Source organism: Saimiri boliviensis, chromosome 7, assembly GCF_048565385.1.
Source record: "Saimiri boliviensis isolate mSaiBol1 chromosome 7, mSaiBol1.pri, whole genome shotgun sequence".
Classification (NCBI taxonomy): Eukaryota; Metazoa; Chordata; class Mammalia; order Primates; family Cebidae; genus Saimiri; species Saimiri boliviensis.
In genome coordinates this window covers 12149821-12167226 of record NC_133455.1, presented here as the reverse complement: position 1 = coordinate 12167226, position 17406 = coordinate 12149821, and the positions used below count along the sequence as shown (strand labels likewise).

General features: G+C 47.6%; 1 protein-coding gene across 1 annotated transcript in view; it reads right to left on the bottom strand.

Annotated features, from left to right (window-relative positions):
- Window positions 1-15256: 15256 nt before the first annotated feature.
- The window catches only part of SPPL3 (signal peptide peptidase like 3), a 152121-nt gene continuing 149971 nt past the window's right edge, over window positions 15257-17406 (bottom strand). Inside the window, exon 11 of the mRNA XM_003932175.4 lies at window positions 15257-17065. Coding sequence (XP_003932224.1) covers window positions 16994-17065 — 72 coding nt within the window. The 3' untranslated portion in view covers window positions 15257-16993. The remainder of the gene's footprint in view (window positions 17066-17406) is intronic.

Below are 17406 nucleotides of genomic sequence, written 5' to 3'. Positions count from 1 at the left end.
TGAGATGGAGTCTCGCTCTGGCGCCCAGGCTGGAGTGCAGTGGCATGATCTCAGCTCACTGCCACCTCCACCTCCCAGGTTCAAGCAATTCTCAAGCCTCAGCCTCCTGAGTAGCTGGGATTACAGGCACCCACCACCACGCCTGGCTAATTTTTATGTCTTTAGTAGACATGGGGGATCCACCATGTTGGCCAGGCTGTCTCAAACTCGTGACCTCAAGTGATCCACCCACCTTGGCCTCCCAAATTGCTGGGATTACAGGCATGAACCACCGTGCCCGGCCCATACTTACATCTTCATGTCAATCTGCACTCCCTGCACTGGCTTAGACCCAGTGTCATTCTGGACCTTTCTATCTTTCCTGTGTTAGAGTTTTTGAATCCTGGATCTTTTTTGTCTTATTACCTAGTTTTGATGGATTATTTCCTTTAGTAGCTTCCTGAGAAAAGGAGCATGGAAGGCAATTTTAAAAAGATACTGCATCTCTTTTTTTTTTTTTTTTTGAGATGGAGTTTCACTCTTGTTACCCAGGCTGGAGTGTAATGGTGCGATCTCGGCTCACCGCAACCTCCACCTCCTGGGTTCAGGCAATTCTCCTGCCTCAGCCTCCTGAGTAGCTGGGATTACAGGCACGCGCCACCATGCCCAGCTAATATTTTATATTTTTAGTAGAGACGGGGTTTCACCGTGTTGACCAGGATGGTCTCGATCTCTTGACCTCGTGATCCACCTGCCTCGGCCTCCCAAAGTGCTGGGATTGCAGGCTTGAGCCACCGCGTCTGGCCCTTTTTTCTTTTCTTTTTTTTTTTTAAATAAAGATGGGGTTTCTCCATGATGGCCATGGTCTTGAACTCCTGACCTCAGGTGAACCACCCACCTTGGCCTCCCAAAGTGCTAGGATTACAGGTGTGAGCCACTGCACCTGGCCTTTACTGCATATCTTAAATATTTTTATTCTACTTTTTATCAAGCGCTTGGTAGTTCGTCAGGGTGGTGAATTCTGGTTTGGAAATTTATTTCTTCAGAGTTTTGAAGGCGTCGATTGTCTTTTAGCCTCCAGTGGTGCTATTCAGAATTCTAAAGCTATTCTGATTCTCGATTCTTTGCAGGTGATCGGAATTTTCTCTCTGAAAGTGGTAGCATCCTCTCCTTGTCTCTGGTGTTCTGAGGTTTCAAGGCAATGTGCCTTGATGTGGGTCACTTTTCATTTATTTAGCTGGACACCTGCTGGGTCTCTCCATCTCAAGATTCGTGTTTTTTATTCCTCCATGTACTTTAATTCTTGGAAATATTACATTCTTTCTTTGATAATTTGATTCACTTTTTTCTTTTTTTTTTCTTTTTTTTTTTTTGAGACAGAGTTTCGCTCTTGTTACCCAGGCTGGAGTGCAATGGTGGGATCTCGGCTCACCGCAACCTCCGCCTCCTGGGTTCAGGCAATTCTCCTGACTCAGCCTCCTGAGTAGCTGGGATTACAGGCACGTGCCACCATGCCCAGCTAATTTTTTGTATTTTTAGTAGAGACGGGGTTTCACCATGTTGACCAGGATGGTCTCGATCCCTTGACCTCGTGATCCACCCGCCTTGGTCTCCCAAAGTGCTGGGATTACAGGCTTGAGCCACCGCGCCCGGCCCCCCACTTTGTTTTTTTCTTGAGACAAGGTCTTACTCTGTTGCCCACGCTGGGGTGCAGTGGTATAATCATGGCTCACTGCAGCCTCGGCCTCCTGGGCTCAAGCGATCCTCCCACCTCAGCCTCCCAAGTAGCTGGGACTACCAGCATTTGCCACCACACCTGGCTAATTTTAAAATTTTTAGTAGAAATGGGGTCTTGCTATGTTGCCCAGGTTGGTCTCAAACTCCTGGGCTCAAGTGATCCTCCTATCTTGACCTCCCAAAGTGCTGGGATTACAGGTGTGAGCCATCGCGCCCAGCCTGATTCACTTTTTTTGTTTTGCTTTCTAAATTCCTAGACGTCTGATATTGCACCTTGTTGGCTGAACATTTAATTTTCTTTTCTCCCCTGTTTTCCTGCTCTGTCATTCCTATATTTGAGGGGGTCATCAATTTTATTTTTTCTATTCTTATTTGTTTGTTAAAAACTACATATTCTAGGTAGTGAGATGGAGCAGAAAAGACAAACGTTTGCTTTTGTTTTTTTTTTCTTTTTTGAATGGGCTCACGCCTGTAATTCCAGCACTCTGGGAGGCTGAGGTGGGTGGATTATCTGAGGTCAGGAGTTTATGACCAGCCTGACTAACATGGAGAAACCCCATCTCTACTAAGAATACAAAAAATAAGTCAGGTGTGGTGGCACACTCCTGCAGTCCCAGCTACTCAGGAGGCTGAGGCAGGAGAATTGCTTGAACCCGGGAGGCAGAGGTTGTGGTGGGCTGAGATCGCGCCATTGCACTCCAGCCTGGGCAACAAGAGTGAAACTCCATCTAAAAAAAAAAAAAAAAAAAAAAAGAGATGTGGTCTTGCTGTTACCCAGGCTGGAGTGCAGTGGTGCGATCATAGCTCACTGCAGCCTCAAAGTGCTGGACTCAAGTGATCCTCTGCCTCAGCCTTCCACAAAGCTGGGACTACAGGTGCACACCACCACACCCAGCTAATTTTTTAAAAAATTTTTTTATTTTTAGTAGAGCTGGAGGTCTCACTATCTTACCCAGGCCGATCTCGAACTCCTGAGCTCAAGTGATCCTCCTGTAATCCCAAAGTGCCAGGGTTACAGGGATAAGCCACGATTCCCGACTCCTTGTTGTTTTTAGATTCTAGTTTCTTCTTTAAGAGACAGGGTCTCACTCTGTCATTCCGGCTGGAGTGTAGTGATGTGATCATTGCTCACTGTAGCTACCAATTTCTGGGCTCCAGAGATCCTCCTGCCTCAGCCTCTCTGCAGCTGACCGTACAGGTGCCGCCACGGTGATCCACTTAGTTATTATGTAGGGAGGGGGCCTCACTATGTTGCCCAAGCTGGTCTCAAACTCCTCACCTCAAGAGATCCTCCCTGCTTGGCCTCCCAAATGCTGAGGTGAGAGGCGTGGGCCCTGCACCTGGTAGTTTCTTGTTTTCATAATTCTTCCCAGTCGTGCTGTGTGGTAGTTAGAGAAGGTGGTCCGTTGTTTGCACTTTTCAGAACGAGGCTTTGTAAGAATTAAATACGTGGTCCATTTCCATCAAGATTCCGTGCGAACAGAAGGTTATGCTTTCTATGATGGTAGAGATTAAAAAAGCTGATCTAATGATGTTGATGACTTGATTCTGACTCATTCATTCATTCCTATTGCAGCAGCTACTGTATCTAAGATAGTGTGCAAGCCATTGGGAGAAAGAGTGGGCGGGCAGAAGCAATTCCTTTTCTCGCAGTCCTGGTAGGCAAGCTTGTGCTGGCGGTGCTAGTGGCAGACATTAACCAAATCGCAGCCTCAATGGGATGCGAGCAATGCAGGAGAGGGGCAGACAGACTAAAATAGAGGAACCTGAGCTAGAATGCTGGGTCCAAAAGGCTTCCCTGACCAGGTGAGATCTGAGGGACGAGTTGGCATGAATGAGACAAAGCCTGGAGCTGGACAGCCTGGGTCTGGGAAATGGCTTGTGCTAATGCCCTGTGGTGGAAGAGAGCATGGGCTTCAAGGAGTGGAAGAATGGCTACTGGACAGAGAGGGAGCTTGGTGTGAGATGAGCGGGAGAGGCGGACAGCCACATCGGGCACGGTCCTTCCTATGGGTCACATAGATTTCTGCCTTGTCCTCAAAGTGATGGGAAGCCCCTGGCCCACGTAACGCAGAGTGATGGTGTACAAATATGTTTGTTTTCGTTTTTGTTTGTTTTTGAGATGGAGTCTCACTCTGTCGCCCAGGCTGGAGTACAGTGGTATAATCTTGGCTCACTGCAACCTCTGCCTCCCAGGTTCAGGCAATTCTCTTGGCTCAGCTTCCGGGGTATCTGGGACTACAGGCGTGTGCTACCACGCCGGCTAATTTTTGCATTCTTTAGTAGAGATGGGGTTTCACCATATTGGCCAGGCTGGTCTTGAACTCCTGACCTCGTGATTCGTCCGGATGACAGGGATGAGTCACTGTGCCTGGCTGTGTGTGTGTTTTTACAGACAGGCTTGCTCTGTCACCCAGGCTAGAATGCAGTGGCACCGTCATAGCTCACTGAAACCCTGAACTCCTAGCCTCAAGTGATTCTCCTGTCTGAACCTCCCAAAGCACTGGGATTACAAGCACAAGTCACCACACCTGGTCTGAAAATTGTTTTGAGGCCAGGCACAGTGGCTCACACCTATAATCCCAGCATTTTGGGAGGCTGAGGCAGGCAGGTCACCTGAGGTCAGGAGTTTGAGACCAGCCTGGGCAACATGGCAAAACCCTGTCTCTACTAGAATATAAAAAAATGAGTTGGGCATGGTGGCACATGCCTGTAGTCCCAGCTACTTGGGAGGTTGAGGCAGAATTGCTTGAACTTGGGAGGCAGAGGCTGCAGTGAGCCGAGATCGCACCATTGCACTCCAGCCTGGGTAACAAGTGAATTTCCATCTCAAAAAAAATTGTTGTCAGAAGATCCCCCCGACTGTGGTGGGCAGAGCCGTGAGGAGGTGTGGAAAGAGGAGGCTGCTCAGAGTGAGTTAGGAGGCTCCTGTAATAATCCAAGATGATATCTTGGATCTGGGTGGAGACAGAGGAGATGGAAAACATGGATGGATCCTAGGTATAGTAGGCAGGTTAAATGGACAAGAGTCAGTGATGCATTTCCTGGTCACGGGGACAGAGGGAGAAGGGCTCTGACTTGTCCAGCTGGATGAGGGGTGGTGTCACTCCAGAAGAAAAGGGGGAACACTGTTAGTGGTGCTGGGGAGAGCAGATGATCAATCCGTCTTAGGCACTATGAGCTTTTCCCTCTATATACACATTCTTTTTCTACTTGCATTGTCAGAGACGGAAAGAAATTGTTATTCTTCAATTACATTTTTATTTCTCTCAATTTCTTGTGTTGCGTTTTTGCTGATGTAGTTTGATATGTTTGACCTTAAGGGTTCGCAACAATGTTACATTTTGAATGTTTTAATTTTTAATTATTATTATTATTATTATTATTATTATTATTATTTTTTTTTTTTTTTTGAGGAGGCGTTTCGCTCTTGTTACCCAGGCTGGAGTGCAATGGCACGATCTCGGCTCACCGCAACCTCCGCCTCCTGGGTTCAGGCAATTCTCCTGCCTCAGCCTCCTGAGTAGCTGGGATTACAGGCACGAGCCACCATGCCCAGCTAGTTTTTTGTATTTTTAGTAGAGACGGGGTTTCACTATGTTGACGAGGATGGTCTCGATCTCTTGACCTTGTGATCCACCCACCTCGGCCTCCCAAAGTGCTGGGATTACAGGCTTGAGCCACCGCGCCCGGCCTTAATTTTTAATTATTTAATAAAAATATTGTTATGCGCCCGCCACAGTGGCTCATGCCTGTAATCCCAGCACTTTGGGAGGCTGAAGTGGGTGAATCACGGGGTCAGGAGATCGAGACCATCCTGGCTAACACAGTGAAATCCCATCTCTACTAAAGATACAAAAAATTAGGCATGGTGGCACCCACCTGTAGTCCCAGCTATTCAGGAGGCTGAGGCAGGAGAATTGCTTGAACCTGGGAGGCAGAGGTTGCAGTGAGCTGAGATTATACCACTGCACTCCAGCCCAGGCAACAGAGGGAGACTCTGTCTCAAAAAAAAAAAAAATTGTTAGGCATTCAAAATTTTAGGCAGTCTCTATGACTCCCGATTCCCTCTCCAAAGGTAACCCTAGTTTTTGGCTTAGGATGGATTAGGAAATATTCAGTCTAGGTTATGGTCCTCATCTTTAGTCATTTTTATTCCTGAATAATATTCTGTATACATACACATTTTGTTCATTCATCAGTTAATGGCAAGTTTTTATTGTTTTCTTTTTGATTAATATGGTTATGCACATGTATGTATAAGTTTTTAGTGGATATAGATTTTCAATTATTGTAGAACTATGAAAGAAACTGCTGGATCATATGGTAACTGTGGAACTGTCAAGCTGTTTTGCAAAGCAGCTGCACCATTTGATAATCCCACCAGCAATGTTGGGTTTTGTTTTGTTTGAGACAAAGTCTCATTCTGTCACCCAGGCTGGAGTGTGGGGGCGCAATCTTGGCTCACTGCAACCTTCACCTCCCAGGTTCAAGTGAATCTCCTGCCTCAGCCTTCCTAGTAGCTGGGATTACAGGCATGCACCACCATGCCTGGCTAATTTTTGTATTTTTAGTAAAGACAGGTTTTCACCACATTGACCAGGCTGCTCTCGAACTCCGGGCCTCAAGGATCTGCCCACTTTAGCCTCCCAAAGTGCTGGAATTACAGGTGCGAGCCACTGCGCCCAACCCCAACAATGTTATGAGGGCACCATTTCCGGTGCATCTTTGCTACCTCTTGTTACTGTCTTTAAAAAGTTACTGTCGGCCGGGCGCGGTGGCTCAAGCCTGTAATCCCAGCACTTTGGGAGGCCGAGGCGGGTGGATCACAAGGTCGAGAGATCGAGACCAACCTGGTCAACATGGTGAAACCCCGTCTCTACTAAAAATACAAAAAATTAGCTGGGCATGGTGGCGCGTGCCTATAATCCCAGCTACTCAGGAGGCTGAGGCAGGAGAATTGCCTGAACCCAGGAGGCGGAGGTTGCGGTGAGCCGAGATCGCGCCATTGCACTCCAGCCTGGGTAACAAGAGCGAAACTCCGTCTCAAAAAAAAAAAAAAAAAAAAAAAAAAAAAAAGTTACTGTCATCTGAGTGGGTGTGAAGTGGTATCTCACTGCGGTTTTGATTTGCATTTCTTGGATGAGTAATGGTGCTGGATGTCCATTTCATCTGCTATTGGTCATTTGTATGTCTTTGAAGAAATTTCTCTTCATATCTTTTGCCTATTTAAATAATTGGATTGTCTTTTTTATTGTTGAGTTGTAAGAATTCTTTATATATTCATATATCCTGAATACTAAATCCTTAATCCTTACCAGATACATGATTGACAAATACCTCCTCCCATTTTTGGGTTTTTACTTTTTTTTTTTTTTTTTAAGACAGTCGTGCTCTGTTGCCTAGGCTGGATTGCAGTGGTGACTGTAGTTGACTGCAATCTCAAACCCCTGGCTCAAGCCACCCTCCCACCTTGGCCTCTCAAGTAGCGACTACAGGTGCATGCCACCGTGCCACCATACTCGGCTAACTTTTTGTAGATTTTTTTTTTTTTTCCAGATGATGGAGTCTCGCTCTGTCACCAGGCTGGAGTGCAGTGGTGTGATCTCAGCTTACTGCAACCTCTGCCTCCCGGGTTAAAGCGATTTTCCTGCCTCAGCCTCCTGAGTACCTGCGACTACAAGTGTGCCAGCTAATTTTTGTATTTTTAGTAGAGATGGGGTTTTGCCATGGTGGCCAGGATGGTCTCAATCCCTTGACCTTGTAATCCACCTGCCTTGGCCTCCCAAAGTGCTGGCATTACAGGTGTGAGCCACCATGCCTGGCCATTTTTTGTAGTTTTTGTAGAGATTGGTTCTCTCTACGTTGCCCAGGCTAGTCTTAAACTCATGAGCTCAAGCAATCCTCCTATCTTGGCCTCCCAAACTGTTGGGTTTACAGGCATGAGCCACTGCACCTGGCCTTCACTTTCACTCTTGAAGGATATTTGCACTGGATATAGAATTCTGGGTTGACACATTTATATTTTTAGAGGTGTCATTCCATTGTCCTCTAGTCTCCATGATTTCTGATGAGAATTTTCCTGAAATTCATGTAAAGGTATTGTTGTTGCCCTATGCAGTGTGTCATTTTTTTTTTTCTTGTTGGTTTCCAGACTTTCTATATTATTTTTCAGACTGTGAAGTCCCCGGGTGTGACAGTCCTTTATTTATTTTGCTTGGGATTTGCCATGTTTCTTGACTCGTTCCCCAAATTTGGCCATTATTTAAAAAAGGCTTTCTGCCCCTTCTTTCTATTCCCTCATTCTGCGACTCCAACTATATAGATGTTAGACTGCTTGACACTGTTCACAGATAACTGAGGCTCTGATCATTTTTTCTGTATCTTGTTTTTCAGTTTGCATATTTCAGGGTTTGGGAAACTATGGCCACAGGTGGAATCTGTTCATTCTCATTTACAGTGGCTGCTTACTTTCACACTGCAATGGCAGAAATGAGTAGTTGTAAAGATGATTTTGGTACCACAAAGCTAAAAATATTATCTGACCCTTCACAGAAGAGGTTTAGTAATGCTGGCTCTGTTGCAAGTTGAGTGATTCTTTAATCTGTCAATGTGCTGTTGATCCTGTGCAGTGAATTTGCTTCATATGTTCTTAAGTTTTAGAATTCCTATTTGGTTCTGTCAGATTTCTCTGCTAAGAATTCCTATTTGCTCATTATGAGCATATTTTCCTTTATATCCTGGAGGCTGGTTATAATTAAACATTCTGAATGTTAATTCCAACACGTCAGTCATATCAGAGTCAGTTTCTCTCAGTTGCTTCTTCAGTATGGATCACATATTCTTGTTCACATGTATAGTAGCTTTGAGTTACATAATTGTAGAAAATTCTGATGAAGATTTTTTTTTTTTTTTTTTAAAGCAGGCATTTAACGGCTGAACTCAATATTTAAAACTTTGATTCCAGCCAGGCACACTGGCTCATGCCTGAAATCCTAGCACTTTGGGATGCCAAGGCAAGAGGATTGCTTGAGGCCAGGAGTTTCAAGCCAGCCTGGGCAGTATAGCAAGACCCCATCTCTACAAATAAAAACCTCCCAAGTAGTTGGTGGTATGTGCCTGTATGCTCAGCTATTAATACGTGGGAGGCTGAGTTGAGAGGGTTGATTGAGCTTAGGAGGTCAAGGCTGCAGTGAGCTAGGACTGTGCCACCACACTGCAGTGTGGGTGACAGAGACAGACCTTGTCTCAAGTTTAAGAAAAAAGAAGGCAAAACACAAGCAGAAAAGCCTTTGATCCTCCGGTGGTGGGCAGAAGCTGAAATTTGTCTTTATGTCTTATGGCCTTAGCTGGGTTGTCTAGGGTCTGCCCTCTACATATTTTAGAAATCAGATTTAGGCAGGGCTCATACATGGTATTTTCTATATTTCATGTATATTTTAAAGTTGTTTTTGGCCAGAGGATTGGTTTGAGTAACAGCCCAGTATTACTGGGGATCAGAGCAGCAGCTGACAGTTGTTTTAGGGCTTGTTAATGTCGCAATGGGTTGGGTGTGGCAGCTCATGCCTGTCACCCCAGCACTTTGGGAGGCAGCAGGATCATTTGAGGTTGTAGTGAGCTGTGAGGGCACCAGTGCATTCCAGCCTAGGCAGCAGAGTAAGACTGTCTCCAAATAAATTTTAAAAAAGCAGTAAAGTGTTCCTAATTTTTACATTGAAATCCAGTTGCTCTGAATGCCTCACAGATTCTAGTTTGACCCCAGCTTGCTAGCAGGCATGTGTCCTGGTCCCTGCTTCCTAGGGACTCCTGATTTGTGTGAGGTGACAGCCTCTCATGAATAATGGTCAGCACTTCTGTGGCATCACTGGAGAGGAAGGTGTCGGTGTGCCACCTCTGGGCTGGGTCAGCACAGGGCTCAGAAGCCAAAACCCCAGCGCTCTCCTGCCGCCTGCTAGGGTTGGCGGGTCTCCATCTCTAGCATGATACTGTTTGCACGGCCCCTCCCCCCAGTTCTGTGTGTAGGCCAAAACAAGTCGTGTCTATAAAACTTGGCTGTGATTATCTTCTCCTGATGTGGGCAATGAGCTCAGACTCTGGAAACAGGAAGATCTGGGGCAAATTAGCCGCCCTTGACACTTGGCTACATAAAATGGATGACAAAATCTGCCCTCTGATATAAGATTGAAGATCTGGCCACATTTTGACCTGTAACATGGAATGCACTCCGCACTGAGGGAGAGCCGGGCAGAGGCTGTGCAGGAATCTTTATTTGCTACAGACAGTGGATGGATTTAAGTTTATTTGGAACTAGGAGGCGGCCCTTGAGCCATGAGTGTTGTATTTTCTGGGGTGGAGGACATTTCTAATCCTGGGATGAGGATGGAACATAATGGTTAGGGGCAGTGTTTAGGGCCTATTTTGCCACTTACCAATTGGTGATCTTGGGGTCTTGGCGAGTTTCTTTGTATCAATGGTGACAGTAACGGCTCCTGCCTTAAAGGGCTGTTGTGAGGCATGCCTGACACCTGGCGTGTGGCCATCATTTGCTGGGGCTCTCTCAGCAGAGTTCCTCAGTTCTGCTTTGACACCCCAAGACTCTGAGCTTTCTTTAGGTCATGGGCATGTCCCTTCTTGCTTCATGTCCTCCTCAAATGAAGCCTGGCAATTGTGTCCCTAGCCAAATGATCCAGAAGGATGTTGGATAGGGCTGAGGACACAGCCCAGGCCATCCCTTCAAGGGAGGATCCGGTCCTTCGTCAGCTCCTACCAGTTACTCATCTGCTTCATCAGATGGTGCTGCAGCCCTGACTCCTTCACTGTGGCCTGGAGGACTGAGAATTTTCCAAATGCGTGGCTGGAATCTGCTCCTCTGACACTCCACCTAGTCTGGTGACTGCCCCTCTCCTGTCCAGTGGACTAAGTGGCTATCCAGTGGAGTGACCAGGTGGCCTAGAGCGACACTGCTTTTTATTTTTATTTAATCAGCAATGTGAAAACAGACTGCTTTTTATTTTAATACAGGACAGGAGTTTGGCCCACGAATTTGTTCACGAAAAACCTAGATTTGTGAACTAATACAGACCCACAAAAGACGGAAAGAATGGTAGCTTCACAGTGTAGTAAACGTTTCCCTCCGAACAAGAGGCAGGCTTTGAAGTACACTGAAGTAAAAGAGGGCACAGGTAGTGTTGATCATGGAAAAGGCAGCACAGAAACACGTCACCTTTGGTTTGTTCACAGCATCTGGGTAGAGGTTGATCCTCTTGGCCTTAAGATGCCAAAATGAGGACCTTACATGGGCGGGGCCGCGCCGGCCCCCTCTGTGCACGGAGCTTTGCGCCAGGCCTTTCAGTGCACAGAAGAAAACAGAAAGACACAGGGCAGGGGCGTGAGTGCCAACTCCCCCTCCACCCCTCGGCAGTGGAGAGAGAACCAGTATGTCCAGTAATGAAGTCCTACGGGGATCTGTGTTGTGTGAATAATGACAGCATACAGATGTAATGATTTTAACCGTATTCCAACTCCCTGAGCATCGTGTGAGAGATACATGAGAACGCAGTAAACCAGAAGAGTGCCTCATATTCACTCAGTACTTTCTACGAGGTACCTTTGTCCCCATTTCAGATGAAGCAGCTCAGACTGAGGGGCTCTGTCCCTCACCAGAGCTCATGGTGGCTGTGTGAGGGGCCAGCGCTGACAAACGCCTTCACACTCAGCACCACAGAGCAGGCTTCCTCCTGCCTCTCACTTGGAGGTTGTCTCGCAAGGCTTTACCTAAGTGAAGCTCTGTTTTTTTGCTTTAGCTGGCCTACTATCTGGATCAACTCTTCTTCCCAATTTCTTCCGCATCTGTTTTGGCAATTAATTGCTCAGGTGAAGAGGTGTGAAGTCACGGTGGAGTCCCCGCCCCTGCATCCAATCTGGTAGCAAGTCCTGTTCTTCACATCACCCCAGTCCAGGCCATGACATCTCTCACAGCGACTTCCCCGGACATTCAGAGGCTGCATTGACGGGGGAGGGCCACAGGAATGTCCAGCAGGCACGAGGGAAGGAAGCAGGGTGGGACCGGGGCTCCTGGCCAGCTGGTGGTCTTGGGGAGGGTGGCACTGCTTTCCACCCCGTCAAGCCGGCAAGACCACGGCTCGTCTGTGTGCGCGACGCTTTGCCGTCTTAGTGCCCCCTGCACTAGCAAGCCCTCAGCCTCTTTTTCTGAAATGTGTTACTGTCTACCTGGGGATAAAAACCCCATCAAGGCACGACAGCAACCAAAAGTGTGAGGAATTCAATCTCCAATGGCAGAGGCTCAACTACAAAAGTTAGAAGCTCATGTGCTGGCTACACCCCCGCAGCTCTAGGTGGGCAGATCGAAATGTGGCATGAGAAGGCTGACAGGTGGAGCGAGGCAGAGCAACTGGTGTCCAGATCCCAGGGCTGGACGGCTGACAGCGACTGTGATGTTGCCCCCTGTCCTCTCTGTCCTTTGGATGCCCACTTCTCCTCCTCCATTCCTCCCTCTGTCCCGGGGACGCCCACCTCCTGTCCTCCATTCCTCCCTCTCTGTCCCGGGGACACCCACCTCCTGTCGTCCATTCCTCCCTCTGTCCCGGGGACGCCCACCTCCTGTCCTCCATTCCTTACAAGCACAGGCCTGCCGCTCGCTGCTTGACAGGCTTCCTCACTCCCAGTCTCTCAAGTCTTCCTTCTTTCTTCTGCCTAACTGGTTCCCATTCCTCTGTTGTCTTTGGATATGGTGAGAATCTCAGGCCTCCACGGGGGCTGGAGACAGCTCGTCGACTCAGCTATTTTGGGACCTTTGGGGCCTCTGTTTGCCTGCGGACAGGTGGCATGCTTGACAGGTTCTAAACACGAAAAAGATTTCTTGAAACTTAGAAGACTGACCAGGCAGACTCCAAATGAAAAGAACCATAAGCAAAGTGGAGTCTGCGCATGGAGCCTAGAACGTGGGGGTCTAGGAGCTCTACTGCACACTCAAGGGCTCCTAAGTGAGCGCTGCAGACTCTTCATCGCCTCCCTGCAGGATGTTTACATCAAGTACTTGCTAACCACTGGCTCTGTGCAGTGAGACTTCCAAAACCTGTGGTGATGAAAGATCAGCGTGTTTGGGGCTGTCGAAGACTTTTCGTGTCGTTAGTCACCTGGTTAAATGCAGGCCCGTGTCCACCAGGAGCAGTGGGCTTCTCCTGCGCCGACTTGCTTTTCAGCCTTCTCTTCATCGGTACATCCAGTCCTGTGATAACGGACCCCCAGCCTAAGGCTTTGCTGTTTACAGCAAGGCCCAGAGTTACACACAGAAGGCTACGGATTCTGCTCTTGAACACACCATGGCATCCCTGTGTAACCTTGTGTGGGGATGGCTGCTATGCCTCCTCCTCACAAGCCAAGCATGCCAAAGCAGCCTCTGCAGACCGCAGGGGTAGGGGGTCAGGATGTCTGGCTTCGTTCACTGGGGGGCTCAGTGCCTCTAGCTTCTCTGAAACATCACTGACTGCCTCTACTGGACAGGAAAGAACTCTGGATTCCAAGGGAAAGGCTGAGAAGGAAACAGATGATGGCTGAAGCAAAGCAAGGAGCGGGAAAAGTTTTGTGATGAGAGAGGCTCTGCGCATGAGACAGCTGGAATCTGAACTTGCAGAAACTTAGACAGAAAGCACCCTACACATTGTACAAGAATAGGAATAATTTCTGGATGAAAGTCCTACCTGGTCTATCCCTTCCAGAAAGCAGCAGCAGCTCGAATTGGATGACTTGATCTGCAGTGCTTCAGCTGACACGAGTTAGCAGCCACTGTTCTTGAAATGATTTCACTGTTGGAAACTGCCGAAGAAATGTGATTGGGCGAAGTGGGGGAGGCTGTCCCAGCCACGCTGGGCTGGAAGACCAGGAGACTGAGACTGTGCCCTGCCGAGCCTGGACGGCTGCCGGGCCTCTGTGGAGAAGGGGGTTGCACAAATGATGTCCCTGAGGCACATATTCCATGTATAGACACGACTGCTGCATTCCCAGGCTCTGACGTAAATGCCAGGCTTTACAAAACAGAAATGTACACGCAACATGGGATCTGGAGAGCAGTCATGTGAGAGCTGCTCAGCAGACACAGCAGATTCTATTTTTAACACTTTATTGGCAAAACGGAACTCCCTTCTCCTCCCCCCTTATAGAGAACTAGCGCTTTTGTTTTTCTTGTGGGTGACCTAACTTACCTGCTACAAAAGTAATTCAGACAGTAGCTTAGCCCCAGGCTGCCTTGGTTTGAACCGCTCCTATGCCGGGAGCTGTCACGGTGACATTCGGAAAGGGTACGTGTGGTAATGACAGTAATGGAACACAGTAGGCTTTGGATCAACTTGGCTGTCACATCTTCATTAGCTCAAACTAGAAAAATAAGAGTTATTACTATGAATAAGTGAGAGTTCTCTTAACAGTCTCTGTGGGGAAGAAGGACCTCAATCAGTGAGGAAGGAGTCTGTGCTGAACTTCATGAACATGCCATGCCTAATGCGAGAGATTTCCTAGAAAACCCCTAAACCATGGTATTTGAGAAAACAGAAATAAGCGGACATAAACATAGGAGGCAGCGGGGAGCCAAGTGGGACTGGAAGAAGTCTGATGTATGCGGCCCACCCACTCAACCCTCCATCAAAAGGGCACGCCTTCCGGAACTGGGAGGGACTCTAGCGTGTCTACCATGGTGAATTCAAGAAAAGCAGAGTATTTGCTGTTTCTCTGCGTTTGAAGGGCTTTGAAGACTAGCAGCTGGAATCCAAGGTGCATTCAGAGTCTGGGTAGTTCCCCCCAAAGCCTGCACAGAGTGACTGTGACAAAATGATGATGTTCCTACTGTTTGGAATTTAATTTTCTTATGAAAACAAAGACAGTTAGAAAAAAAATGACCAATTGCCAGGATAACATTTTTTTTTTAAGACGAAGTCTCGCCCCGTTGCCCAGGCTGGAGTGCAATGGTGCAATCTCGGCTCACTGCCACTTCCGCCTTCCGAGTTCAAGCAATTCTGCCTCAGCCTCCTGTAGCTGGGATTACAGGCGCCCACCACCACACCCAGCTAATTTTTGTAACTGGTAGAGACAGGTTTTAATCATGTTGGCCAGGCTGGTTTTGAACTCCTGACCTCAGGTGACTGGCCCGCCTAGGCCTTCCAAAGTGCTGGGATTACAGGCGTTAGGAATAACATTTATTTCTACCCATCACTGGCACTTGCCCTTAATCCGAGCCATTCTGGAGTCCCTCCCTACCCCCGGGTCTGTTTAGCCATTTGTATCCTTGAGGGCTGAGAAGGAAGGAGAGTGAGTCCACGAGTGGATTTTTAGTCTTCACCAAATGCAGAGGCCGTTGAGTTCTGTGGACAGCAGAAGCTTCAGTTCTCTGAGTATCTATGACTGGGCCAGAGCTGCAGGTGACCAGGTCTGGGGCCAGATAGGGTCTTCCCAGTCTTCCAGAACAGGAAGGAGATGGCTGGGAGCTGTTTTGTACCACCAACCAAAGTGAAGATAATGTGACAAAGGCTACAAAGGAGTCATTTATTAAAAACAAAACCCCAGAAATGCCTCAGCAGCATTTGAAGACAACAGAGGAATCCAACACCCTGTTTCCTTCAGACTGTTAATGCCACATTGGGCGCCCCCTGTGAGCTCGATCCACAGTGACTTCAACAACACAGCACACCAGTTCATTACACAGGTCAAGACAGAGGCAGCCACTGAGGCGGGGACCCTTGGGGAGAGACCAGGACTTGGGGCCCTTCTCCCGCCTTTGTTGTCGGGCATCCTCGTGCCAACTGCAGGCTCTCTGCCTCTGAACAATGGGCAGCTTCTTACCAGGCAGGGCTGCTCAGGTAAAGGCCAGCAGCCATGACACTAGTTCCTACCAGAACTCCGGGCTCACAGCAGAGCACAGCACACGTCCAGTCCTCGGGACAGAGCAGCTCGTTCTTTCCCCAGTTCCTGGAATTTAGGGCCCATCTCACAGGGGAAGTTGACATTTGTCCCCACACCCGGTTGTTACCACAGGTAAACCAAGACTATAATCACAACAGCAAGGACAGGATTGTGTTGCTTTTTTCCTTTTTTTTTCTTAAAGGAGTGAGGGCATGGAAAATATACAGCACACCAATGAAACAAAATGTCAAAAAAAAAAAAAAATACAAAAAAATAGAAAATAGAAAAATGTATTTACAAGTAGTACATTATGATGAGAAAGCACAAAGACACCTGCTGCTATAATACATGCATTGGCTCGAGAAGAAACTACGAAACGCCCTGCGAGGGAGAAGCCTAGGAACGGAAAAAAAGGACCAAAAGGTTTGAACTCTTCATCCCTAATTTGCTACACTGATCAAAACCAAGTAAGGGCTCCTAAAGTCCATGAGTCTATCGGCACAAATGCTATACTGGTTTGTAACTGCGGGGTCAGTCGTGAGGGGAAGGACAGCAGCTGATCCATACACAAGGAAGCCACAGTAAACTGCTCGACATGCTCAAAACCACAGCAAGCCCCTGTCAGCTACACAGCGTGATCGCAGCAGGATTTAGTTCTCGTTTATTCATATATATCTATGTGTGTGTTGGTATATATATATATGTACGTATGTATAAAAACCGTGCCCCTGTTCACTGCCAACACAACATCTGAGTGGACATGAACTCATTACAACAAATTCTTATGTGGATGTTGTAAGAAGTCACTCAATGTCTGTGGATTTAATAAGTCACTTCACACCACAGAAAATATTTAATAAATCCAAAAAAAGGAAAGAAGAATATAACGACAGAAGAGCTTCTGTCTCGGTTCTCTGAAACTGAGTCCCCCACAGGAAACTGGTCCCAAAGTTCTCGTGGGTTCACTGAAGAAACTTGGGTTTGCTAATTTTTTTCATCCTTTTAGTGTTCAAAAGTTCTAAAAAGACTCCTCGCTGTTTTAGTTTTTAAACAGTCAAATCTCCATCCCCCCACAAGGTAACAGTCTGTTGCAGCTCCATAAAAACGAGGGAGGAAGGAGCGCTGGGGAGAGGCCTGTCCCTCTGGAAGGGGCCCCACCTCTGCATCCGCAGGAAGAGGAGGAGTCAAGCACTGCTCCAGCACCTCTCTCCTGCAAACAAGCTCCCTTTAAATGCCAAATCCAGTCACACGGCAGTTCCTTAAACAGGTACATTTCTGAGTACCAGGCCAGCTCTTAGAGGAAACAAAACCACGAGTTGAGAGAAAAGGACTATGATGGCCATCTGGTCACTTTCTACAAGATCCATCATACTTCCAGGAATCGGGAGCTGCTGGACTTGGAGTGGAATGGCTCAGACCACATCCGCCGGAGATCGCCCTGGGAAACAAGGGACTTTCTCAGTTACAGATTTAAACACGAGGCACACACAGCTAGGATTCTTTTTTTTTTTTTTTTTTTCTCTCCCAGATACAAGCTCTTCCTATGTTGGCCAGGCTGGTCTCAAACTCCTGGGCTCAAGCAATTCTCCTGCCTTGACCTCCCAAAGTGCTAGGATTACAGGCGTGAGCCACTGAGCTTGGCCCTTTTCTGGTTCTTTTTTTGAGATAGGGTCTCGCTCTGTCACCTAGGCTGGAGTACAGTACAGTGGTAAGATCTCAGCTAACTGCATCTTTGGACTCCTGAGTTCAAGTGATTCTCCTGCCTCAGCTTCCTGATGG